The sequence below is a fragment of the Talpa occidentalis genome, unplaced genomic scaffold (assembly GCF_014898055.3).
Source record: "Talpa occidentalis isolate TD23 unplaced genomic scaffold, MPIMG_talOcc4v2.1 talOcc4.7, whole genome shotgun sequence".
NCBI lineage: Eukaryota > Metazoa > Chordata > Mammalia > Eulipotyphla > Talpidae > Talpa > Talpa occidentalis.
The window spans coordinates 122,420,331-122,445,242 of NW_023605083.1; the positions used below are offsets into that span (position 1 = coordinate 122,420,331).

General features: G+C 58.7%; 1 protein-coding gene across 2 annotated transcripts; it reads left to right on the forward strand.

Moving 5' to 3' along the window:
* Nucleotides 1–97: 97 nt before the first annotated feature.
* On the forward strand, nt 98–23,306 carry FMNL1 (formin like 1). Of its 2 annotated transcripts, none has more exons than XM_054689107.1 (26): nt 98–244; nt 7,986–8,069; nt 9,493–9,606; nt 10,253–10,326; nt 10,749–10,832; nt 11,175–11,309; nt 13,006–13,114; nt 14,097–14,173; nt 14,397–14,490; nt 14,934–15,008; nt 15,282–15,392; nt 16,449–16,598; nt 17,163–17,264; nt 17,433–17,676; nt 17,918–18,208; nt 18,392–18,516; nt 19,102–19,304; nt 19,767–20,001; nt 20,217–20,285; nt 20,775–20,855; nt 20,935–21,064; nt 21,207–21,370; nt 21,636–21,737; nt 21,889–21,984; nt 22,251–22,371; nt 22,875–23,306. In XM_054689107.1, exons 1-26 carry the CDS (start codon nt 98–100, stop codon nt 22,976–22,978), a joined length of 3,321 nt encoding a protein of 1,106 aa, XP_054545082.1. In that variant the 3' UTR covers nt 22,979–23,306. The 2 variants fall into 2 exon arrangements, with proteins under 2 accessions (XP_054545082.1, XP_054545083.1); XM_054689108.1 differs by lacking the exon at nt 22,875–23,306 and adding an exon at nt 22,530–22,682.
* Nucleotides 23,307–24,912: the final 1,606 nt, after the last annotated feature.

Consider the following 24,912-nt stretch of genomic DNA (forward strand, 5'->3'; position numbering starts at 1 on the left):
GCCCGCCTCGCCCCCCGGGCCGGAGCCTCGCCCCCGGCCCCCCGGAAAGCTGGATTTCCGAGGCTGGAGGCGCCTGACCGGCTGGGTGGGGACCACCATGGGCAACGCGGCCGGCAGCGCGGAGCAGCCCGCGGGCCCCACCGTGCCGTCCCCCAAGCAGCCCGCGACACCCAAGCAGCCCGCGGCACCCAAGCAGCCGATGCCCGCGGCCGGAGAGCTGGAGGAGAGGTTCAACCGGGTGCTGGTGAGTGTGACCCGCCCCGCGCAGGGCGCGGGCGGGGGGCGCGGGGGCTCGGCGCGCGTCCCCGCCCTCGGGGGCTCAGGTGCCGCTTGGAGATCCCCGGCCCGGTGACAGCCCCGCCATGGGTGGGAGTGACTGTGGCTTCTCTCACAGTGACTTAGCACTCTGCACCCCAAACTTTCTTCTGCAATCGCCCAGTTTTCCTCCCCAAGACACCCCCTCCCGCCACGTTCCTGGGTCTAAAGGTCTGAAAAATGTCCTGTGAGGAAGTTGGGAGTGGAGCACGTGAGGGGGGTCCCGGCACCCCCTTCCTCACCGTTCCCAGGCGCAGCCATCGGGCGCCCGCAGGGTCTGGAGCATCCGCCTGCGTCTCGGGGTCAAAGATGGAAGGGGTTACATTTTGACCTCCTGGGAGCTGGAGACCCGCTGGAGGTGCTTGCTCCTGATTTGGTGGTGCCTGGGCTGCTGGGAGCTGCATGTCAGCGCGTGCAGAGGGGTGTCTGCGTTCTTCTATCCCCATCTGCCCCGAGAGATTCCTGGTGGGTCCTTATCTCCAGCATCCACTCCTACCCACTCAAGGGATTCAGGCTAGGAAGGGAGGCTGGGGGTGAGTCGGTCATGCTGGATTGGGGTGGGGTGGGAATCTGGAAGCTCCCTCCTCACTGTCTCCTCCTAGGAACTGGGGAGCCATCAGCTCAGGCTGAGTCTGGAGGCTGTCAGCGTGTTTGGTGATGTGGGGACTCCAGATCAAAGCCAGGGCTCCCTAAGTCTTGGTGGCAGGCAGAAGTTGGGAGGGGAAGAGCCCCTTATTCTCACTTCCTTCTCCTACCTCAGCCTGTCCCAGGCTCCCTCTGTAAGTGATTGTCTGGTGGCCTGTCTGGGATCATCAGCCTTCCTTGCCGGACATGGGTGACAGGCAAACAAGGCTGTGCTTTTCCCCAGAGGCACTTCCCAGGCGGCCACTGCAGGTCTAAGGGTGGGGTCCGAGGGAGGCCAGGCAGCTGAGGGATGCTGGCTGCTGTCAGGCTCAATTCTTCCTCCCTCCACCTCCTTGACATCATTTCCTCTCCCCTGGCCAGTTCTTAGGCCATACTTGCCAGCTCCTCTGCGCGGCCCCTCCTAACAGTTCCTGCAAATCTTGGCTGCTGCCCCCTCCCAAGAGGAAGGCCAAGAGGGTTTTGGAGGCTGTATGGGCTGGGCTGCGCTGGGGTCCGGTGGAACCTCGTGAAGGCACCTTACTTGACCAGGGGACAAGGAGGGACTCTGAGGGATACTCCATACCAGGATGGGCCCTGAATCACCCCCTCTTTCCTCCTGTTCCTTGTTCCCCAAACCCAGGGACTGGCACAGCTGAACTAGTTGAGCAGATGGGGAAGAGGGGAGAATAAGGAGACACAGTCTTTGGGGGCCATCTGGGGAGCCTGGGTTGGTGGTGGATCCCTGGACCCCTGCCAACCTGATGGGGGGGATAGGTCTGTCCCCCCAGTGTGTGCCTGTGGATGGGGGCGGGCAGCTTCTCAGAGTGAGGCCCAGGCCCTGGTGGATGCTCATTTACACCGCTGGTGGGGAAAAGCCGTGTGAATAATTCAGACCAGTGGAAAGTCCAAAAGTCAATCAGTGAGGCTCTGACGCCTGCATGGACTCAATTGCCCTTTTAGACGTCACTCTGGTTTGGGAGCTGGCCCTCCCTCCCACTCGGAGCCCCTTAGCACCCGGTGCAGGGTGGAGGCCCAGAGCTGGGTCTTAGAGGGTGTTGCGGTGGAGAAAGGGGTGGTTAGAAATCTGGGGCAGCAGCTCTCCCTTCCCCTGCCCCCTAGAGGTCCATCTCGCACACCCCCCCCAGCCCCTAGGAGCCCCAGTGTGTTTACACTTCACCTTCTTCCTGGGGAGGGATCGGTCTGTTCCTTGTCCTATTCTAGGCAGAACACACCCAATTCAAGGGCGCTTGGCTAGGAATGGCCTCTAGGAGTCCTGTCCTTAGTGAATGGCTAAGAGAAGAGCCTGCTGGGGTCCCTCAGGGTTCCCATTCTTGTTGGGAGAGGCTAGCCCTCCCTTGGGCCCCATCACATGGCCTCAGGGAGTCTCTTCATTTACTCAGCCTTTTCATCCCTTGTGGGCAGTAGGCTCCCCAAACCCTAAGCCACTCCTCTCCTGCCTCTGGGACCCCTCTTGTGGGTGAGGGGTTCCATCCCCAAGGCTGGCAGCCAGACAGGAGACAGGAGCCAAACAGGGGATGGGCAGCCTTCTCCCATGCCAGGGGGGTAGGAGGATGGGGGCAACCTTTCCAAGGAGGCCATGAGAAAGAGGGGGTGCCCATACTTATAATGGGAGTGGGTGGGGAGGAAGAGCAGGTTGAGCCAGGGTTTTAGGCTGCTGCCTTAGCAACAGTGGAGGAGCAATGGCTGCCCTGGCGACACGTGCCCGCTGCGGTGGTGGGAGAACCCGCCAGCCTGACTGCGCATGCGGCCACGGGTGGGTGTTGCCTGGTCACTTCAGACCTTACCCTGCAGGTTAGCCTTGGGGACGGCAGTGCACACTTTCCAGGCCTCCCAGAAGGTCCATGTTTATGGCAGGGTGTAGGACACCCTTGATGTGACTGGGCAGGGCTGGGCAGAACCTGTAACCTTGGGGCACAGAGATCAAGGAAAAGGTGCCCATGATGTGCCTGAGGCTGAGAGTGATGCTGGCCTCCAAGAGGCCAATGGCTGAGCCAGTGGTTGAGCCATTTGGAGAGGGCTCAGTACCCTGGGATGTCCTTAGCGTGTGCACAAGGATGCGGGCACCTGGCCAGACTACGTGGGGAGGTCAGTACGATTCCAAGAAAGGTGGGGAGTTCTGCTTTCAGCCAGACCCCTTCCCTTCTTAGACTGGTGGTGAAGGGACAGGGTGAGGAGAATGCCTCTCTCTGTCTGCCTGCAACCCTGGTACTGCCTCCTTGGCCTGCTCCCTCCTCTGGGGTGAGACAGAGGGAGTGTGGGGGCATGTATCTTGGGGTCACTCAGGCCCTGTGCTCCCATCTCTGGAATATCTTACTTGGCGGTTCCGAATGGATTATGGCCATGTGGTCAGGTGTAGGGCTGGGCCGAGTCTGTGGGGTGACATTCCCAGCCGGCAGGGCTGGCACGCACTGACCCTGGAGGCCGGGGATGTGGTGGGCATGATTCACAGTGACATCTGGGAGCAGTTGGCAAAGAGCAGGGTGAGATGGGCAGGAGCAGGTGGAGCTGCTTAGGGGCCACCTCTGCATTTTCCCTGGGAACTTGGAGCTCTGGAAGGTGGCCGTCCTGCCTCTGAGTAGGGCAGGAGTTACTTATGGGGTAGAGCAGCTTCCTGGGCCTGGCGGTCATGGAGTTTGGGGTTTGAGTATTGTCGTCGCCCTTTATTACCTGTGTGACCTTGAATGAGTTGGCTCCCGCCTCTGAGCATCAGTATCCTCCTGTGCCCAAGGAGAAGGATATCGGTGTGTGTCAGGCTCTGAGGACTGCTGAGGGCAGTGAATAGTGCTTAGCCCCGGCCCTGGCAGAGCAAGTGCTCCAGGAACACCCATGCTGGGAGGAGCAGTGATGTGGGGGTCATCTGGTCCTCGAAAGAGCCAGACCCTTCCTCTCCCCTCCCTCCCCTCCCTTACCCATACCAGCCAGGTTGCCCCGGAGCCCTCAGGCCAGGGTGCCTCCCTGCCATCATGCAGGTCCAGGTCGGCAGCAGCAGTGGGGCCTAGACTGAAAGCTGCCTGAGGCCGGAAACCACCAACGGGAGGGCCCATCTCTTCTGAAGGGTGGGGCAGCGGTGTGCTAACGGTAGCTGTGTGCACATGGGGAGGGGGTGGGGAGGCCTCCACTTCCCTCTGAGAGAGGTTGTGCTGGTGGGGGGGGTTCCCCAGTGAGTAAGAGCGAAGTATGGGCAACAACAGGAAGTGCAGGGTGCTGGGTGGCAGGAAATGGGGTGGCTGTTCCTGGTTCCTCAGATGGGGGTCTGGGGCCAGGCTGACTGCTGACATGTGGGGACCAGGACCCACATTTCTCATTTCTGTCTTTCCCCCTTTTCCCAAGAAAACTGAGTGTTCTTACCAGCTTGCCACCTGGGTCCCCTTGGACATGCACTTGATCACTCTGTGCCTCAGTTTCTAGTTTGTGAATTGGGCTTATACCTTGAAGTCATGTTGTTGAGGCTCAAATAGGGGAACAGATGTAAAGCACTTAGGATGACGGGTGGAGGGTGCTGGTGGTGGTTATCGTCCTGGTTTGCTTTCCTCAGCCTGGATTCTGGGCGGTGCCTGCGCCGCGCTTCCCGTCCCACTTGTGCTTGTTTCTGCCCTGGGGAGCCTTAAACTCTGATGGAAGAGGCTGTTAGCTTTTTTGAGGTTCTCAGCACCTAAGTCTACAGCTGGGTTACCCTGCATCCCATCTTAAGCCTGGGATTGCTTATAAGAGCTCCAGAAAAATCTATATGCCGGAATTTTAAAAAGTGGATAAAATTGATTGTTTTTGGAGATGCGCTGAGAGTTCTAAAACCAAGGTTGAGGCATGTAGAGGGGGTGGGGGGAGATGGATGGGGAAGTGGGGAGTGGAGGACAGAGCTGGCATCTTGGCCCACGCGCTGTGAAACCCCTGTGGGGCTGGTCTGAGATTGGGGTTGATGTCCAAGTGCAAGGGCATCCTGCGGCTGGGGAGCCCCGCCTCAAGGGGGAGGGTGGGCAGGTGGGCAGGTGTGTTGGGACAGAGACTCTGCCAAACTGATAGTGAAACTAGGGGTGTGGCTGTGTCCGATCCCCGTGGGTCTCCAGGGGCATCTCCCCAGATGTCAGCATTAGGGGGTGGCCTCTAGCCTGGCTGAGGCTAGAGGCCCCTCTGGTACCCAGGAAGGTAGGATCAGGGAGGGAGGAGAATGATCTCCGCACATTCCAACAGGAAGAGTGGGGACCATCTCCTTTTTTGTGGGTACCCCTAAAAGACAAATCTCCCTCTTCCTCTGGCTCAAAGTGTTGAGGGCAGCGGGGAGAAGGTTTAAAGGGGCAATTCACTTTCGGTCAAGCCCTGGAGAGAGGCCTGTTTAATCTGGGTACTTTACATACTTCTGCTCGCCACACCATCCCCCACCTTGGGGTCTGCAGTAGAAGCCTCCCTGCTCCTAGTCTGTGAAATGCCTCTTTAGAGGTTACTAAAGAGTAATATTACGTCAAAACACAAAAGTGGGTGCTTGCAGGAGCTCTGTGAGGCAGGAGGAAGTCCACCCATTCTGTGGAGGAGGAAACAGGCTCACGGAGGCCAAGAAGCTGTAGACCCAGGAAGGCGCAGAGCCTGGGTCTTCTGATCTGGCTGTGGCTCCTCCACATCTCAGCTGCCCCTCCTCCGTCCCCTCACATGAGGCAGGTGTACCCCCACAAACACCCCTTGACTTCCCTGTCATGTCCTGTCCTACGGATCCCCGAGCCCCGTCAGCCAACCTTCCACTTGCCATGCAGCCCAGCCTCATGGTGCCACCTCCTGGCTGAGGCTCTGGGTCTGGGGGTCTGTTCCCATTTTCCAGGACGGCCTCATCCCACCGTGAGTGAGTGGCATTGGCTGGCCCCTCTCCCACTCCCTAAGGTGCCCGTCTCCTCGGTGGGCACAGCCGAGGAGCAGCTGCTAATTAGCGCTCAGCGCTGTCAGAGCTATTTCTGATTTCCGAGCCTAAATTTAGCCCGTCTGGCAGGCTGGCATGTGTGCCCAGGGGGCCTGAGGGGGCCCAAGTGGAGAAGGGGCAAAGGGCGTCCTGCCCCCCACCACTATTGGGACAGGTGTGCTGGCCCCCAGAGGGGTGTCCCCACCCACCCGGGAGCAGCCTGAACCCTCCTGCAGGGGTGGACCAGCGCGCTGGTTCTGGGAGCTCCTGGCTCCAAGCCAGCCAGCTCCCCTCTTACAGGATTCTTAACCTTGGGCAGGTCACTAAACTCATCTGAGCCTGCACCTGTGAGATGGGATAATAGGACACCAGTCATGGTGGCAGGATGGCAGGGGGCCCCTGTGTGTGGGCTCAGAACCACGCCCAGCATGGTGAGCAAAACTGGCTACCACTGCCAGGGGTCATTATTATGACTAGTGGCTGCTTCTAAATGTGCCACTGGGGCCATTCCAGGAGCCAACACAGGTCCCTGGGGTGGGCAGAGGCTCAGAAAGACCACCTATGAAGTGACTGGCTCCTCTTAGACTGAGGTGGGGGCTCAGCCACCACCCCACCCCTCTCCCTGCTTCCCCCTTCCCCCTCAGCCCTACCCAGGCCTCTGTGGGGTGGCAAAGGATTAGGAAGAGACCAGGGAGAGAGAGGGGTGAGAGTGAGGCCCAGCCCCAGAGTCCCTTCCTGGGAGACCCTGGCCTGGTGGGTGCTCTGGCTGTGGCAGGTTGGCCCAGGCACCCCTCACCCCTGCAACAGGACCCAACTCCCACCATGAGACAGCAGCAGTTTCCTCATTCCAGGCTCACTTTCGCAAGGGCAGAGGAATGACGAATCTCCATCCCTGGCGGGCTTGAGCGGGGCCTGGTGGATGGTCAATTTCACCTCTCAAGCAGGCCCAGCAGGAAAGCTTGGGCAACATGGGCCAAGAGCACCCAGCTTCCTGTTGTCTGTGGCTGACCTATGGCAGTGATTTTTGGGGTGAGGTCTGGTCAGAGCCCCAGAACTAGGCCCAGCACCCTAGAGAGGAAGCTGGCTGAGGAATCTGGGGTGGGTGTGGCCCCCTCTCTACTCCAGCTGTGACCTCAGGCCATGTGACTGGGGAGGTGTAGTCTGAGCCTCTAGCTGGAGCTGGGGCTGGTGACTGGGCCTCCTGGACTCCGGATTGGGGCTCTGTGGTACTCCCCTTCCCCAGGGGACACTTAGAGCACTTTTAGGGTAAGAACTGATTATGAGGCCTGACACAGAGTAGACCCTCACTAAACCTAGGGTTCACTGAATTGGGGTGAGCTGGCATCATCTTTTGGCTCTAGGGGTCCAGGGAGGCCCTAGTCTTGGAAGCTTATGGTGATTCCTCACCCCCAGGTGGGACCTCTATGCCTGCTCTGTGGGGGAGAATCTTGATAGAGACACCTCGACTTTTGCAGCCAGGGGAGGGGAACCAAGCAGAGCAAAACTGACTTTTCTCCACTCAGAGGGGAGTCCTGGCCCGGGCGTGGCACCACAACCCTGTGTTGACTGGGGTCCCTTGCTCCCCTGGTGGCTTGCCCTTCCCCAGGAAGCCCTGGTGACACAGGAGCTCCCTCCCCAGCTGGTCCCCACCCAAATGACCCCCTGATCGCAGATGGGAGAATGAGTCTAGAGGTGTCTGAAGTCCCCAGGAAGTTAGGCTGAGCACCCCCACGCCTGTGTCCATGCCAGGTCTGCCAGGAGGCTGTGAGGACAGAGCCCTGTCCCTGGAGTCAGACCCAGCATCCTATAATAATAAAAAAAAAAATAATAAAAGAACAACACAAAAAAGAAAAAAAGCAACAACAAAAAAGAAAGATAAAAACAAAATCAAATCCCAGCATCCCTTCGGGAGAGCTGAGTGGTGGGGCCCGGGGAAAAGTGCACCCCCTCTGGGCCTGGGTTTCTCATTGGCTCAGGCTGCTCGTTGCTGGGGTGAGAGGGACTCGGTTCACGTGGGTGACAGACGTGCCAGGGGCCTGGCCTCTAGGCCTACCAGGGGCCTGGCTTGCTCAGTGGTGCCAGGCTCCCCTCCCCCTCAGGGGGCCCGGACTCGGGGTTTTTACCTGTCATTCCTCTTCCCCAGAACTGCATGAACCTGCCCCCAGACAAGGTCCAGCTGCTGAGACAGTATGACAATGAGAAGAAGTGGGAGCTCATCTGTGACCAGGTGGGTACCAGGCCCTCCCTGCCATCATCAGGCCCCTCTGCCCCCTGGGGCTGGCAGGGGTGGGGCTCCGCCATGCTGCCCTTAGGACTAACACCCAGCCCAGACCGATGGGGAGGTGCTGGGTCATCTGCAGGACTCTGGAACCCCCTGTCTTGCACATGGCTGTCCTCAGGGACCTGAAGAGCTGGCAGGCGCTAGTCCAGGTGTAGCTGAGCATCCGGGAGCAGCCTCTGGTGACCCTCCAGCTCTGGACTGGACAAGAGCAGCACTTCTTCATTTGCCCCCAGGGGAAGAGGGGAGGAAGGGGTGGGCATCCTTGTCCTCCTTTTATGGTGGGTCCAGAAGAGCTGTGGTTACCCAAGCAGCACCCCAAAGCCAACCAGTTCCCCAGTAGTGGAGTGGGAGCTAGAAGCCCTGCCTCCAGTGCCCAGCCTGGGTTTGCGGGTTCCATGGGCCTACTTGGCAGCGCAGCCCTTCCAGCTTCTAGGCTGCTGTCCATGGTAGACGGGAAGCCCCCTCCACCTGCTGGGTGGGGCCTTGGCTGCTGCTGTGGTTTGGTGAGGGAGGAACGCCTATGGCTGAGGCGGCTGGGGGTGGGGCGTTGAGGAGCAGGGAGCCTCCCCTGGGAGTCAGGCCTAGGCCTTCTGCTCCTGCTAATGGAACAGGATGGGATGAGCTGGCTACACAGGAGTCTAGGGGGTAAGGACTGGGCTGTGGGGAGTGGGTGGGGAGCAGCCTCCACAGACTTTGGGGCGGTGGTCAGGGGTCTTTGCCGCTTGGCCTGGCATCTCAGTTTGGGGACTCAAAAGCCGGGGGGAAGTGGAGCTGAAGGGGTTTGAGTTGGGAGGGATGGAGCTCCTTTGGTTAAGGGACTCTGATGTGTGATGTGGCCCCTGACTCTGCGAGTGGCTACTGGAGCCCTGACTGGGACTGGGGCTGAGGAGTTGCTTTAGTGAACACAGGAGGTGAGCACACAACACCAACACTGGGAACTGGAGCCCTGGGGGGGCCTCATCCTGCAGAGGCACTAGGCCCCTTTAAGGCCCCTCCAGAGTGCTCTTCCTTCCTGTGCCCCCAGCTGTGGTCTGGGCTCTGGTCCATGGGGGACTGCAGCCAGCCTGTAGGAGTACCCCCAGCCCCCAGGCTAGGGCGCATGGCTGGACCGACCCCCCCCCAAACCACTCCTGGGCTATGCTAGGGCTGTGGTCAGTGAGGCCATAGTGAGGGGGGAGGCTGGGCCTGGGGTTGGTGTCTTTTAAAGCAGCCTGGTGGATTGTTTCTACCTTTGGCATTTCATGGGGGTCTTCAGACGGTCTGGGACCTCGGATCAGAGCTGAGAATGGGACACTGGGCTGAGAGGGCTGGTCACTTGCCCTGCGGTAGCTCTGGCTGGTTCCCTGCACACCTCTCTCCTTCCACCCAGGAGCGGTTTCAAGTGAAGAACCCCCCCACAGCATATATCCAGAAGCTGAGGAGCTATGTGGACACGGGTGGGGTCAGCCGGAAGGTAGCAGCTGATTGGATGTCCAACCTGGGGGTACACGTTTCCCTCCTTTTCCTCCGTCCTTTCCCCCTACACCTTCAGGGCAGCTGGAGGGACTGAGTACAAGCGTTTCTGCACGCTTCTGTGGCTGTGCGAATGAGTGTGTGTAGATTTATGAGGAAGGCCCGGGCACGCCCTTCTGCAGGCTCCTATGCGTATCCCGGGTGTGCTTACACTGTCCACGTGTGTTATGAGTATAGTGGGTGTGTACCTGCTCCCATGCATCGATGCACAAGTGTGTGCCACGCATATACTTTTGCGTCTGTACATGCATATGTGTGCGTACCCTTGAGTCCGTGTGTGTCCTTGTATGGATGTGTGGGTACCTTATGTCTATGTATCTAGGGTGCTTGTGTATGGATGTGCGTGGTGAGGGTGTCCCCCCCGTCTGTGCATTGCGTGTGTGGCTCCCGCCTGTGCGAGGGCGTGCGTGTGCGCCCTGCCTGTCTGTGCACGGAGGAGTGCTCAAGACTGAGAATGCGTATGCTGCAGGGCAGGTGTGTGGAGGTGGTGGGGGAGGCTGACGTGAAAGGCCAGTTGTGGGGGGAAGGCAGGAGCTGCTGACTACAGCCTTGGGGCTCGGAGGGCCTGTGTGAGAATCGGGCTCCACCCACTAGACTCCCCTATTTTTGGCCCTCAGTTTAAGAGGCGAGTTCAGGAGTCCACACAGGTGCTGCGGGAGCTGGAGATCTCCCTGAGGACCAATCACATTGGGTGAGCCAGGGCTCATGTCTCCCTCTGCGGGGGGGTGGGGGGGGGTGGAGGGGTGGCGCCTAGGACAACTCTTCTCCAGGGAGTCCTGGGGCTTCCCCTTGTTACCCCTCCCTCTCTCCTTTCCTCCCTCCCTCCCTCCCCCAGAGCACCAGCTGTACCCGTGGGCCACTAGGGATTGGGTGTCCTGGACAGCTTCCCTGCCTCCTCCTCTGCCCACCCTCTGCCTGCCCCTTGAGGCATGGCTGGGAGATGGCTCCTGCCTGTACCCACCCCTTGGCATCCCCGAGTATCACTGGGTCTTCTGAGGCTGGTGGATTTCTTCCTGGGGGAAGAGCGCCCCAAGGGCCCTTGCTGTGGTTGTGCTGTGCCCACTCTGGGCAGTTCCTTTTCCAAGCTGGAACTCAGGCCCCTGTGCCCTGCAGGTGGGTGCAGGAGTTCCTCAACGAGGAGAACCGTGGCCTGGATGTGCTCCTCGAGTATCTGGCCTTTGCTCAGTGCTCTGTCACGTAAGCCCCCCACATCTCTCCTGCTGTTCCTCTGGGTTTTGATCCCCCGCTGTGCCTCACTTCACCCCCCTCCTCTGGCCATTGCCAAGCCTGGAACCCTGTGCTTGGGCCTGAGGGCTGTGTCTTCCCAAAGGCTGCCGTGGTCAGGGAGGGTGTGGCCAGCTGGGCCCCGGAGGCTGCTCTTCTGTTCCACTGCTCCCCTCCCCCTCCTCTGCCCAGCACAGCACCAGGAATAAGCCTCCTCCGCCCCCTCATCTCTCCTGCAGATCTGCCTCTCCACATTGTGCCCCAACCCTCTCTGAGCGCCCCGCAACCTCCTCCTACCACCCCCCCCCACTGCAGGTATGACATGGAGAGCACAGACAACGGGACCCCGGGCTCAGAGAAGAGCAAGCCCCTGGAGCAGTCAGTGGAGGACCTCAGCAGGAGCCCTCAGCCAGGGCCAGCACAGCCCAAGAGTCGTCACCTGACCATCAAGTACGTGGGCCCCTAGGAGGTGATGAGTCCTATGGAGAATTCATCCCTAGATCTGAGTCAGCCAGTACCCCCTCCACCGCCCAGCCCCTGGCAGGGGCTGGTGGGGAGCCTGGCATGGAGATCAGAGTAAGGGCCTCAAACAGGGCTGGGAGGCGGGTGTGTTAAGAAGCCTTTGGGGTGGGCATCTAGAAGCGGGAATCTGGTTGGGTCTGGGATAAAGAGGGGGTTTCTGTGCCGGTGGGCCCCCCCTTGTACCCATCTAACCCCCTCTTTTCTCCCGTGCGGCCTCCAGGTGCCCCCCTTCTCCCCGGTACGTAGCCACCTGCATGCATGTCTGGTCGGCTCCCGGGGTGGCGGTGGGGTTGGAAGAGGTGCTGAACTCACACCTGGGCTCAGCTGCTGGGGAGTGGGCAGCCCATCCTCATTTAGGGGGCCTGGGTTGTTGCCTCAGGGTCTTGATGCTGATGAGTCTTGAAGGGAAGCCCAGATTTCTTCTCCCACCTGGTCAGGTCCCCTAGACTTTCAAGTGGTGGGTACACCCCCCAAGTAGGGCCCTGCTGGGAGGTGGGGAGAAGAAAGAAGACAGCTCGGCGCCTTCTATAGAGCCCCAGCTTCCTTCTTGCCCACTTTGGGTCTAGGAGACCAACTTCATTTGAAGCCTCAAACTCTATGATTTTTTTGTTCATTCATTCAACAAACACTTTTTAGCATTTACTATGTGTCAGGCAAGTGGTAGATGCTCAGGAGACTGATTACCCTGCCCCTGGGAGCCCTCAGTAGAGGACAATGACAGGTTGTCACTGGAGGTGTGACTGGAGCTCTGAGAAGGGAGGTGGCCACGGCCTGAGGCATCAGGAAGGCCTCTCAGAAGAGATGGAGCTAGAACTATGTCTTGCAGATGGATATGGGCTCTTTAGGCAACCGGGAAGGGCATTCTAGGTAGAAGGAACAGCATGAGAAAAGACTTGTGGCTTTTTTGAGCAATGAAAAGAGAAGGGCGCTATGGCAGGTAGAAGGAGGTGCAGGGCCTCCCAGGGTTGGAAACAGGATAGAATTGTCGAGGAAGCTGACAGGGAATCACGATTGGGGGTTCTGCAATAATAACAAAACCACATACTTTTGACTGAGATTTATCCAGCACACTCATGGAACACTTGCTATGTGCTCAGTTCAAGGGCCCAACAACCTTATCGGGAAGGTATTATCATAATTGTTCCTATTTTATAAATGAGGAAACTGAGGCACAGGCAATTAAGTAACTAGCCTACTGAGTGGTGAGCTGGGATTAGAACCCACATACTCGAAATTCAGGCCCCCTCTCACCATGGAGGAGAAGGTCCTGCAGCCATGAGCGCCACCTTGTGGACAGCACTTCCATGGCCATTTCCAAGCTAGGCCTGTCCTTTCCCTCTGTGGGCTGTGTACTCACATCCTCCGTTTTAGTGCCAAGTTGCGGATGAGGGTCTTTGCTTTCCTGATTCCCCTCTTTGCCTCCCCCCAGCATGCCAGGCCCTGGCCTATGGGCTGAGGAAGCCTTCCAGCCCTCAGCTGGCCTCTTTGGTTGGGTAGATGGGAAGCAGTGGCTAGAGGTTCCAGATGGGCCCCTGCTTGCTCCGGAGGTCATCTGGGTGGTACAGGGAACAGGAAGCTGGGTTTGGGACTCTGATCCCAGCTGCCTCCCCTCCACCCTGCCCAGGCTGACCCCGGCCCACAGCAGGAAGACCCTGCGGAATTCCCGCATCGTCAGCCAGAAGGACGATGTTCATGTCTGCATCATGTGCTTGCGGGCCATCATGAACTACCAGGTAGCCATGGGCACAGGGACACAGGGAGTCTGGGACCCCGGGGGGAGGGCCTGTCCTCACCAGGGGCCGCCTAAGCTGCTGAAGTTCTCAGACCAACTATCTTGGGCATCTTTGGGGACTGGGGTATTAGCTCAGGGTCTCAAGGTTGACAAGTCTTGAGAGAAGCCTGGATTTCTGTCTCCACCTGACTGAGTCCCCTAGGTACCCTGGGCATGGCTTACGTGTTGACGTAGGCACATCCACCAAGAAGGGCTGGAAGCCAGGTGCACAGGTAGAACAGCTCTGGGTTATTTCCTTTGGAGGGGTGATGATGAAACTAGTCCCCCCTCAGTCCTTTGAGGACTCTCTGTGTCCAAGGTGATGAGTCCTGACATAGATGACTGGATCAAGAAGATGTGGTGGATATATACACAATGGAATATTACTCAGCAATCAAAAAAGATAAACTCATGCCATTCATAGTAACACGGATGGAGCTGGAAGGGATTATGCTCAGTAAAATAAGACAGAAGAAAAAGAAAAATATCAGATGGTTTCACTTATAGGAGGAATGTAGAGGAACTAAATAAGGGATCAGGGAAAAAAAGCAATTATAATAAATTAAAAATCAAAATCAACAGACAACTATATATCAGACATTTTGCAGAGGAGGAGGAGGGGGAAGGATCAAAACAAGGGTGGGAAGAGCACAAGGGACTGTTGTGATGGTGCACGGGTGAATGGGTGGTGGGAATTTCACGGGGTCTATGCCTGCGAGGAGAAAGCATACATTGTACAAAAATGAAAAATAATGTTAAATATATATTAAAAAAATAAAGAGGGGCACCAGGCTTTGGAGATTGAGAACTGGTTGGGTATAAAGACCTTCCTAAGTCTGAGGGCAGCTAGAGACCAGAATGGCCGGCACTAATGCTGGAGCAGCTGGGCTGGGAGGGTGCTGGCAGCCCTGGCAGCTGGCAGCTGACCTCTCCTGTCTTCCCAGTCTGGCTTCAGCCTTGTCATGAACCACCCAGCCTGTGTCAATGAGATTGCTTTGAGTCTCAACAACAAGAACCCCAGGTGAGATCTAGGCCTAATTCTCTCCACATCTAGCTGTTCCTCCTGCTTACCCCCTTTGCCTGCTCTGTCTCCAAGCTCTCCAGGCTGCACTGGCTCACTCCATCCCTGCCTTGAGATCCCCTTCTCATCAGCAGCTCCCTGTCCTCTCCCTATGAGGCCCATGTGCCCCCTTGCTGCAGGGTGTGCCTGTCCTTAAGAGAGTATGTCTTCTCTCTCTCCCCAGAACCAAGGCTCTGGTGCTGGAGCTGCTGGCAGCTGTGTGCCTGGTGCGGGGAGGACATGACATCATCCTTGCGGCCTTTGATCACTTCAAGGAGGTATCAGAGCCCCTTGCCCTCTGCTTGGAGCCCGGTTGCTGAAAATTGTGGCCTCTTTAGGAGGCAGCTGGGGACATCGAATGGACATCTGGGGAGCATCTGGGATGGGAAAGTTCTGAAGGGAAAGTGATACATCAATGGACAAGAGAAACAAGACAGGAGAGATAAACAATAAATAAACAAATTACATTGTTAGAAAATAACAGATGTGGAGGGGAAAAGAGCAGGGTGCTGTGGGGGAGGGGAGGGCTTGCAGTGGGGCCGGCAGCCTGGTTGAGAGGTGAGACTAGTAAAGCTGTTTGGGAAGCAGGGGCTTGGCCTGGGGGCTATTTTGTGTAAGAACAGACCAGGCTGATGGGATTGCAAGTGCAAAGGCCCTGAGGTGGGAATGAGTGGAATGGGAGAGGGGGAGCTATGAGAGATGAGCATCCCCTCCTACTTAGGTGTGTGGGGAGCAGCATCGCTTTGAAAAGCTGATGGAGTATTTCCGGAATGAGGACAGCAATATCGACTTCATGGTGAGCTCGGCCTGCACAGCGCCAGCCTCAGGTGCCAGAGCAGCCAGGGCCTTGGAACTGGCTCCTCTTTGCTCCCGCTGTGCAACAGGACTGAGTGGCTGGTGGGGGAGGAGTGAATGTCAGAGGGGAGAGGTTGGAGGGAGGGGGCACAACTGAATTAGAGTGAGAAATGTGGAGGAAGGGCAACTTGGGATAAATGGGCTTGAAGGCATTGAGAACCCCCCCACCCCCAGAGGATCACAGGCCTGCTCATGTCTCACACCCCTGCCCCAGGTGGCCTGTATGCAATTCATCAACATCGTGGTGCATTCGGTGGAGAACATGAACTTCCGTGTCTTCCTGCAATATGAGTTCACCCACCTGGGCCTGGACCTGTACTTGGAGGTGAGCCCTGCACTCCCCCCAGATTCAACTGTTGCCTCCTGCAGAGTGGGGCTCAATGGTGAGCAGCAGGAGCAGTGCTGGGGTCAGGTCCCCCTGGGTTCAAATCCTGGTTCTGCTACTTCCTAACCCCTGTGAACCTGAGTCTCAGTTTTCCCATCTATTAAATTGGAGAATCATAGAAGTCAGAATGATTCCCAATGCGTAGAGCAGTGCCTGCTGCATAATAGACACCTGGCCCCTGGAGCTGTTATTGCAGGAACTAGAATAGGCTGTAAGTCACCCTGGCTCTGGCTCTGCGAGCACAGCTTCAAGTAGGGGCTTGGACTTGAGCACATAATGGGGAGTGCAAGATATTGGGCCAAAGAGGGAGCTGGCTCATGCTGGTCATGGGGGTTCTTGCTGTGGGGAAGTAGGCAGAGGGGGCTTGGTGCTTCCTGGCCCAGCCTGAGCAGAGAAGCTTCAGCCTTCTTCCTGATTCCTTTGGGAGCCTTCCAGGAAGAGCAGGGCTTCTGGAGGATTTTTGAAAGTCAGCATTAACAAAAGGTAAAAAGCAGGTTGGAGTGATTTATCCATACAATGGAATATTAGTTGGCCATCAAAAGGAAATCAGTACATGTACCTACATGAATGCACCTCAAAATCATTATGCTAAGTGGAAAAAACCTGACACAAAAGGCTACATATTGTATGATTCCTTATACGAAATGTCCAGCATAGGTAAATTCATAGATACAGAAACAGGTGGTTGCCAGAGGCTAGCTGAGTAGAGAATGGGGGAGTGACTATTTTTATGAGTAGAGATTTTCTTTTTGAGTAATGAAAATGGTCTGGAATTAGTAGTGATGGTTACACATCCTTGTGAATATACTAAAAGCTACTGAATTGTACACTTTATAATAGTGAGTTTTATGATATGTGAATTATATCTCAATAAAAAATAAAAAAAATGCAGGCTGGGGCTCAGGCCTCTTCCTCTGGACTCTGGTGGTGAATGGGGACATGTTGGAAAGCCCCCTCACGCAGGGCTTCACCCTTTTCCTTCCATCTGGGAGACAGAAGCTTCGGCTCACGGAGAGTGACAAGCTGCAGGTGCAGATTCAGGCGTACCTGGACAATGTGTTTGATGTGGGCACGCTGCTGGAGGAGACTGAGACCAAGAATGCTGTGCTGGAGCACATGGAGGAGTTGCAGGAGCAGGTGACCCTGGTGAGAGCAGCTCCTGAACTCAGCCCAGCACATAGTAGGCCCACAGGGATCCACACTGGCACCAAGCTCTGGGCCTCAAACACTCATCTTAGGTGTGGATTGGGGGTGGCTATCTGTCTGGTCCCTGAATTGACCTGGATTCAAATCCTGACCTTTGGGGTCTTTCTCAATAAGTGTTGGACCAGCAAGGAGTTGGACCAGTGTGGAAGGCAGGCCCCTTCTTGTCCAGCTCAGACCCGGGGTCTCCCCCGGCCAATGTTTCCTCCTCACCTCTGGCCCTCCACTTCATCAGACCCGGGGTCTCCCCGGACCAATATTTCCCCCCCACCTCTGCCCCTCCACTTCATCAGTGGTTCTTTGCTGTCCCCTCCGGTGAGGGCTGCAGTGCTCTCTCCTTGCCTCACCTACTGGGGTTCAAGAGCCAGGCTCGCCGCCCCCACCCCAGGCTAAGCAAACCCGGAAGCCTCCCCCACCCCTCCAGGCAGGCAAGCCTGATGCCGCCCCCTCACCGGCGGTACCAGTGCCCGGCTGCGGGTGGGAGCTCACCATGTGCCGGTGCCACAGCTGACAGAGAAGCTTCGGGACGCGGAGAACGACTCCATGGCCAAGATCGCGGAGCTGGAAAAGCAGCTAAGCCATGCCCGGAAGGAGCTGGAGACCCTGCGGGTGAGGCTGGGGCGCGGGCCGGGCCCGGGGGAGCGTGGGGTCCCAAGAACAGAGCAGCGGGGGCTTCTAGGCTTGTCACCTCCCTCCACCGCGGCGAGAGGATGGGGGTTCTGTGCCCGCGAGTGGACGGTGACTCGCCCCCTCACCCCACCCGCCCCGGGCTTGCAGGAGCGCTACTGCGAGTCCGCCCTCGCGCTGACCTCCAGGCGTCCCCCCGAGCCCGAGAAGGTGCCTGCCGCGGCGCGGCCCTCCGCCCTGGAGCTCAAGGTGGAGGAGCTGGAGGAGAAGGGGTTAATCCGCATCCTGCGGGGGCCCGGGGACGCCGTCGCCATTGAGATCCTTCCGGTCGCTGTGGCAACTCCCAGCAGCGAAGCCCCGACCCCGGGGGTGTCCACCGGCTCCCCCAGCCCAGGTGCGCGGCGCGTCACGCCCGGCGGGGTGGGGGCCGGGACGCCGCGAGGGCGAGCCGGGGACGTGCCCGCGGGAGCGCGGGGCGGGGGGCGCTGGGCTGGGGCTGGGGGCGTGGCGCGCGCAGGTGCGGGAGCGGGGAGTGGGCCCCGGGCGCAGGCTCGGGGCGGGGAGCGCGACGCGGTCACCTAATCTGAGAAGCTGACCGCGCCCTGCCCTTCCCGGTTCGCTCTCGTCGGGCTCAGATCTCCCACCAGCAGCGGAACCAGTTCCCGGAGCAGCACCCCCACCGCCACCCCCTCTGCCCGGCCTCCCCCCGCAGCAGGAAGCCCCGCCCCTGGCCCCGCCCCTGGCCCCGCCCCTCCCGGGCACCTCGGAGCCCCCGCCCCCACCGCCGCCGCCCGGAGACCAGCCGCCCCCACCCCCGCCGCCACCCCCGCCGCTTGGCACCGAGGGGCCGGTGCCTCCGCCGCCCCCACCTCCTCCAGGAGGTGCCTCTGATGCCCTTGGGGGGGCCGGCCCAGAAATGGGTTCAGGTGAGTGGCCCGCCTAGCGCGGGAGGAGAGCGCGGGAGGGCACCTCCAGCCCCGGGGGGGGGGGGGGGTCCAGGGTCCGTCAGGGCACCTCCCGCCTGCACTGTCGGGCCTCGCTGAGCCTGGGCCCCACCAGATACCCCGCCCCCTGTCACCCCAGTGCTCACGACTCCCTCCCTGTCCCAGGAGTGAAGGCCAAGAAACCCATCCAGACCAAGTTCAGAATGCCTCTCTTAAACTGGGTGGCCCTGAAGCCCAGCCAGATCACAGGCACGGTCTTCACCGAGCTCAATGATGAGAAGGTGCTGCAGGTGAGTGGCCCTGTCTTGCTCCTGGCAGGTGCCAGAGGAGGAGGAGACACACCTGGATGGGGCTGGGCTCTGCGGTGGTCGTCTCCACTCCATTTTACAGATGACCTGGAGGCGGAGGGGTGGGTGTTAAGCCAGACTGGGTTAGTGCATGGAGTAGGCAGAATATCCTGACCACCCTGGAGCCTTCCCCCTCCATCCCTGCGGAGGAGCACATCCCTTCCCAAGTTTGGCCTCTCCTTTCAGTCCCCTTCCCACTTGCCTACAGACAGCCAGGGCCTCAGCTCTTCTAATTCCACTTCTGTTTTTCTAAAAGGGTTGTGTTCTCTGGCCACCAGGCCATTGGACATGCTCTTCCCTTCTGTACTCAGGTGATAATGGCTTGAAGCCTGGGTTCCCTCAGTTGGGTACTGCTCCTCTTCCACCTCAATGCCCCTGCGTGTCTTCCCTGTGTCCCCCGTCAGGGTCCGTAGTCAAGCCGGGTTACTGGTTTGTTTCTCCTGGTCATGGCTGGATGGGTGGCTCTAGCACCAGCACAGCCCTCAGCCAGGAGAGTACCAGAGCCACCTCCTCTCCCTGTGCCCTTAGGAGCTGGACATGAGTGACTTTGAGGAACAGTTCAAGACTAAGTCCCAAGGTCCCAGCCTGGACCTCAGTTCTCTCAAGGTGAAGGCAGCCCAGAAGGCACCCAGCCAGGCCACACTCATTGAGGCCAACCGGGCCAAGAACCTGGCTATCACTCTACGCAAGGGCAACCTGGGCGCCGACCGCATCTGCCAGGCCATCGAGACGTGAGTATCCCTTCCCTGAGCTGGGGGCAGCCCAGGTCCTTGGCCCGACCAGGGTCATCAGGTCTAGTGAGAGTCCAATTATAGGACAGAGTCCACCAGTTTCATACCAAGCCTAGCCAGGGAATAGGTGGGGAAGCGTGTTCCCTTTCAAGCCGGGAAAACTGAGGCCACACTGTGAGCCCATGCCCGGACTCAGACGTTCTCAACCCTTCCTTGCCTGCTTGCCCAGCTATGGGCACTCAGGCCCAGGAGTTGGCAGTGGGGATCCACCACTGATACATGATGGGGACCCTGGGCTTCCCAGCTCCCAACTTCCTTTGACTCTTACTTCTTGTTCCCTGAAGTTGTTGGCAAATAGAGAATGCTGAAGTCCATTTATTCAGTCAAGGAAGGGAGTGGGTAGTCCTGCTCTCAAGAAATGGGGAGTGTGGAGTGATGCCTGACCCCCTTCATGCCCACCAGGTATGACCTTCAAGTCCTTGGCCTGGACTTCCTGGAGCTGCTCACGCGCTTCCTGCCCACTGAGTATGAGCGCAGCCTCATCGCCCGCTTTGAGCGGGAGCAGCGGCCTCTGGAGGAGCTGTCAGAGGAGGACCGCTTCATGCTGCGCTTCAGTCGCATCCCGCGCCTGTCCGAGCGCATGGCCACGCTCACCTTTCTGGGCAACTTCCCGGACACCGTCCAGCTGCTCATGCCGGTGGGCAAGGCTGATGGGATAAGTGGCCTGGGGTGGGGCCTGAGTCTGGAGGCTGCTCCAGATTGGACTCTAAGAGGGCATTTGGGGGTACCTGAGCCTGCTGTGGGGCATCTGGGGGTACCTGAGCTTGCCGTGGGGAATCTGGGGCTGAGCCTGCTATGGGCTCGCCCTCCACTATGCCCCAATTTACCTTGCCTCCTGCATCCCATCCTCAGCAACTGAATGCCATCATTGCAGCCTCCATGTCCATCAAGTCCTCTGACAAACTCCGTCAGATCCTGGAGGTAAGTGCTTAGGGCCAGGGTCTGGGAACAGGGGCCCACCCAAGATTCCTTGCCTGTTCTGGGTTCTGAGGCGGTGGCCCAGGCTCCACCCCATACACCTAGGATGCAACAAATGTGTCCCCACAGCTCATATACATGTGCAGAAGGACAAAGTGGGCTTGGGGGCCATGTCACCCTGCTCTGGGGACTGCTGTGTGATTAGCAGAGTGCCACACCTGTGGCGTCTAGGGGACCACTGGAAATGGCTGTTAGAAACAGAGACCCCACAGCCTAGGAGATGGAAATGGATAAGGTCAGATGTGCTGCTGTGTTAGCTGTGCACGTCACACACACAGGCGTGAACACGCGCCATGGACCCGAGGGGGCCGAGCAAGAGTGCTGTGTGTGGGACTTGCTCTTTGCTACCTTTTCTCCTTGTGCCATTTGTACCTTAGGGGGTTTGCTCAGCCCTGGCATCCTGCTGAGAGCCCCCCTTCTCCCCGCCCCCAGATTGTCCTGGCCTTTGGCAACTACATGAATAGCAGCAAGCGTGGAGCAGCCTATGGCTTCCGGCTCCAGAGTCTGGATGTGGTGAGGGGGATAAGAGGAGTCCCTGACCTGGGGGATGGGGGTGGCTGGTGGCCTGTGGCTGACACTAGGTTCTGTGCAGCTGCTGGAGATGAAGTCGACGGACCGCAAGCAGACCCTGCTGCACTACCTGGTGAAGGTCATTGCTGAGAAGTACCCACAGCTCACAGGCTTCCACAGTGACCTGCACTTCCTGGACAAGGCAGGCTCAGGTATGGGTGGGGGCGCCCAGTCCTTGGGTGCAGGGAGGGACTCACCTTGGGGATGTGGATATGGGTTGAGAGAAAGCAAGAGGCCCCGAGGACATAATTGGATGGAATGCTGCCACTCTGATCCCCTGCCTTTCCCCCTCAGTGTCCCTGGACAGCGTCCTAGGGGACGTGCGGTCCCTGCAGCGAGGCCTGGAGTTGACACAGCGGGAGTTTGTGCGACAGGACGACTGTGTGGTGCTCAAGGAGTTCCTGAGGACCAACTCGCCTACCATGGATAAGATGCTGGCAGACAGCAAGACGGCTCAGGTGGGCTGGGACTGGCCTGTTCTGGAGGTGGAAAGGCTGCGATGGGGGGTGAAGGACTATCTATTTGGGGTTGTATATACAGTCAAAGCCTGGAGGGGCTTGGCCGTAACAGGGAGACCTTGGAGGATGGAATAGGAGTGAGGGGCCACCTGCCTGGAGCAGCAGAGATGTAGTGACAAGTATTGAGGGTGTCCAGAACAGTGGTTGGACTCCGGGGCAGAGGGGGTGGTGGTCTGTGCTGGGGGCTGATAAGCTGTGCCTGCAGGAGGCCTACGAGTCTGTGGTGGAGTACTTCGGAGAGAACCCCAAGACCACGTCTCCCTCCATGTTCTTTTCCCTCTTTAGCCGCTTCGTCAAGGCCTACAAGGTATGTGTGCCTGGTGGGCAAGCTGGGGCCCCTGCAAGGCATTGCAGCCCCTGCATGTGGGCAGTGGGAGGAGTGTGGGTTTTTCTGTCTAGGGGGTGGGATGGGGATGGGAAGGCTCCCCTCTCATGGAGACCCACCTTGACCCCCTCAGAAAGCTGAGCAGGAGGTGGAACAGTGGAAAAAAGAAGCAGCTGCCCAGGAAGCAGGTGCTGACACCCCAGGCAGAGGGGAACCTTCAGCACCCAAGGTAGGTATCTGTCTCTGAGCTTGGCACTGGGTTGCAGGGATGCTTGGTATCCTCATCCCTAAGACCTGGCCCTTTTCCACATGCTCATTTTTATGGACAAGCCTGGCATGAGGCAAGAATGGTGTCCTAGCAGCCTGGGATGGCAATGGGTTCCTCTTGCTTAAGCTAGTTGCTCTTTCAGTGGGGGACCAGGCAGGTGTTCTAGGGTGTGGTGGCATGGGGATGGGGGTGCTGGAACTGGAGCTGTAAACCCTCATCCCTCCTAGTCCCCGCCTAAGGCCCGGCGGCAACAGATGGACCTCATCTCTGAACTGAAACGGAGGCAGCAGAAGGAGCCACTCATTTATGAGAGTGACAGGGATGGGGCCATTGAAGACATCATCACAGGTGAGGGCTTGACCAGGCCTCGCCTGTCCACAGTCTGTCCTGCTACTCTGTCTTCCATCCACACCCCCACTTTGAGGGTCTGGCTGCCTCACTGCCTCTTGCTACTTTTGCTCTCTTTTTCTCCTTTCTCTACCTCCTCCTCCTGCCCCACCCCCCAGTGCTCAAGACAGTGCCCTTCACTGCCCGCACCGGCAAGAGGACGTCCAGGCTCCTCTGTGAGGCCAGCCTGGGAGAGGAGATCCCTCTGTAGCCCCCCAGGTACCTGGATGGCCTGGCCTCTGATCCCAGTGGCTGCCCGCAGCCCTGAAGGAGAGTCATGCTGTGCTCCCCTGCTCCATGCATGAATGGGATGTGCTTGAGGGGGTTGTGGGTAAACCTAAGTAGACCCCCCTCCCACATGCATACAACTTGGGGTCTCTAGGAGGGTGAGCTCGTGCCCTGGAGTGGTGGTCCCAGCCCCGGCAGACTCCTGAAGGGTAAACGTGTCTCCTCTTTACTGCCAGATCTGCGGAACCAGCCCTATATCCGAGCAGATACAGGTCGACGAAGCGCTCGCAGGCGCACCCCAGGACCCCCCCTACAGGTCACCTCCGACCTCTCGCTGTAACAGCTGTTGGCACAGATGGACTCTGTGGGGTGGGGGAGAGAAAGTCAAGGCTCAAAAGTGGTCTTCAGGTAGCATGTGCAGTGTAGCCCTCTCCAGACCCAGGGGTACACTTCACTTCACACCTCCATTTTGCCACTGGGGGGCAGCATTGCTGGCCCCTCCCGACAAGTGTTGCTTGCAGCACTCCTCTCCCCCAGTAGCCATACTTAGCCTCAGGGGGAGCCTGACCTGTAACTTATAAAGTGCATCCTCGAGTCCCCCTCCTCCATGCCCCCCCCCCCCCCGCCATCCACGGAATATCCAGGGATCGTATTTTTTTACAATATTAATAAAGATGTTTCCAAAAGATCTGACTCTGCTCAGTGCCCGCCCCCACCGCGAGCTCTGTTTCGCTCAGCAAACACTTTACTTGTCCAAGTTCTTCATAGAAGGTGCAAACTGGCTGGCGAAGGGGAGAAGGGCAGCTTCTGCACTAGAGTTGGGGGGGGGGGGGGAGAGCCAGCTTCGAGGGGCGCATACTCTAGCGACTGGCCCACAAAGCCTGCGGGAAAGCGAGCAGGTGTGCGGAGGGTCAGGTGGGCAGCTCGGGCGAGGGACGCTGGATGAGCACGGGTCTGCCTTTCTGCCACCCCGCCCCACTTCCAGGCGCCCCCCCCACCGGTGGCGCCCTACCCTAACTCACGTCCCCAGTGATGTCACACGACGTCTCTGCCTGTTCCTCCACAGTCCCTGCCTGCCCGACACATTTCTTGGAGTCCAGCTCCCACCCTTTGCCAGCCCCATCCTTCTACCCCATCAAGTTTGCCCCGCCCCGCTCCATCTGCCCCGCCCCTACCCTCCCGGCCACGCCCACTCTCGCAGCCCCGCCCACACAGCAACCCCGCCCACACTTGCAGCCCCGCCCACCCTCGCAGCCCCGCCCACCCTCGCAGCCCCGCCCTCTGCGCGACCCTGGAGGACCCTGCTTGGTCGCTGCGCCGCGTTCACCTTGGCGGCTCTTGGCCCCCGAGCTTGGGGCGGCTAGGCTGGTATTGTAACAGGGGGGTCCCCAGGAAAGGGGAGGTTCCAGGTTCCCTGCCCCACCCAAATGGAGGGTGGAGCTTAGCAGGGAGAGAAGCTGCTGCAGAGGAGACTGAGGAAGGAAGCAGGATGGAGCCAGGAGACCTGGAGGAGGCGCATGGAGCCTAGAGACACGTGAAGAAACTGCGCTTGTCTTTTGGTCGTGGACTGGGTGACACAGATGTGGGTGAGGCCCGTGGGGAGGTGACCATGGTGGTTTTTATCTTGATTTTGATTTTGCTCTTTTCCTTCCGGGCTTGTCCGGTTGTTTCTGACCCTTTTCTGTGGGTCCCCACTGGAAGATGCTTTAGACTTGGGGCAGGCTTTGGGGCCTTGTTCTGGGCCAGTCCCATTTGGATGGAGTTTTACCCATGAGGGGACGGGTCACTTTGGGTGCTTGATTTAGAAACTAGATTCTTTGCCTTTCCTGTATTGTTTCCTAATTGTACTAAAGTTCCTTCCCACTAAAGTCTCATGTTTTGTGTTGATGCGGCGGATGGCAGAACCCTATATAGAATAGGCAGGTTTGCGGGGTTTGGGCTGCCCCTCTCCCTGCCCTGTAACAGTAGGACTTGGGAAATCTGACTTCTGGGTGCGGCATTTGGTTTCTTGTCCTGTGCTCTGGCCGCATCTTCTCAGCCAGGATAGGTATCTGAGAGTAGGGGCTGCGCACGCCTGCAGTGGGGAAGCGCGCAGGAGGGAAAGGCAAGGCCAGGGCTGAGAGAGCCCGAGGTGAAGGTGGGGGTACCCCTCCTGCGGGCCCCCTCAGCCCCTGGCGCACTGGTTTTGTACAGGTGGTGCAGCGAGCGCACCAGGTTGGCGTTGGAGAGGCCACTGAGGCGCGTGGCCTGGCAGAGGAGGGTGAGGCCCGCTTG

Bases quoted from the DNA above. Each gene is read 5' to 3' on its own strand.
- FMNL1 (XM_054689107.1), top strand. From the start codon at position 98: ATGGGCAACGCGGCCGGCAGCGCGGAGCAGCCCGCGGGCCCCACCGTG. The intron at 13,115-14,096 runs GTAGCCATGGGC...CTGTCTTCCCAG, and splicing joins GGGCCATCATGAACTACCAG to TCTGGCTTCAGCCTTGTCAT. The intron at 20,286-20,774 runs GTAAGTGCTTAG...CCCCGCCCCCAG, and splicing joins AACTCCGTCAGATCCTGGAG to ATTGTCCTGGCCTTTGGCAA.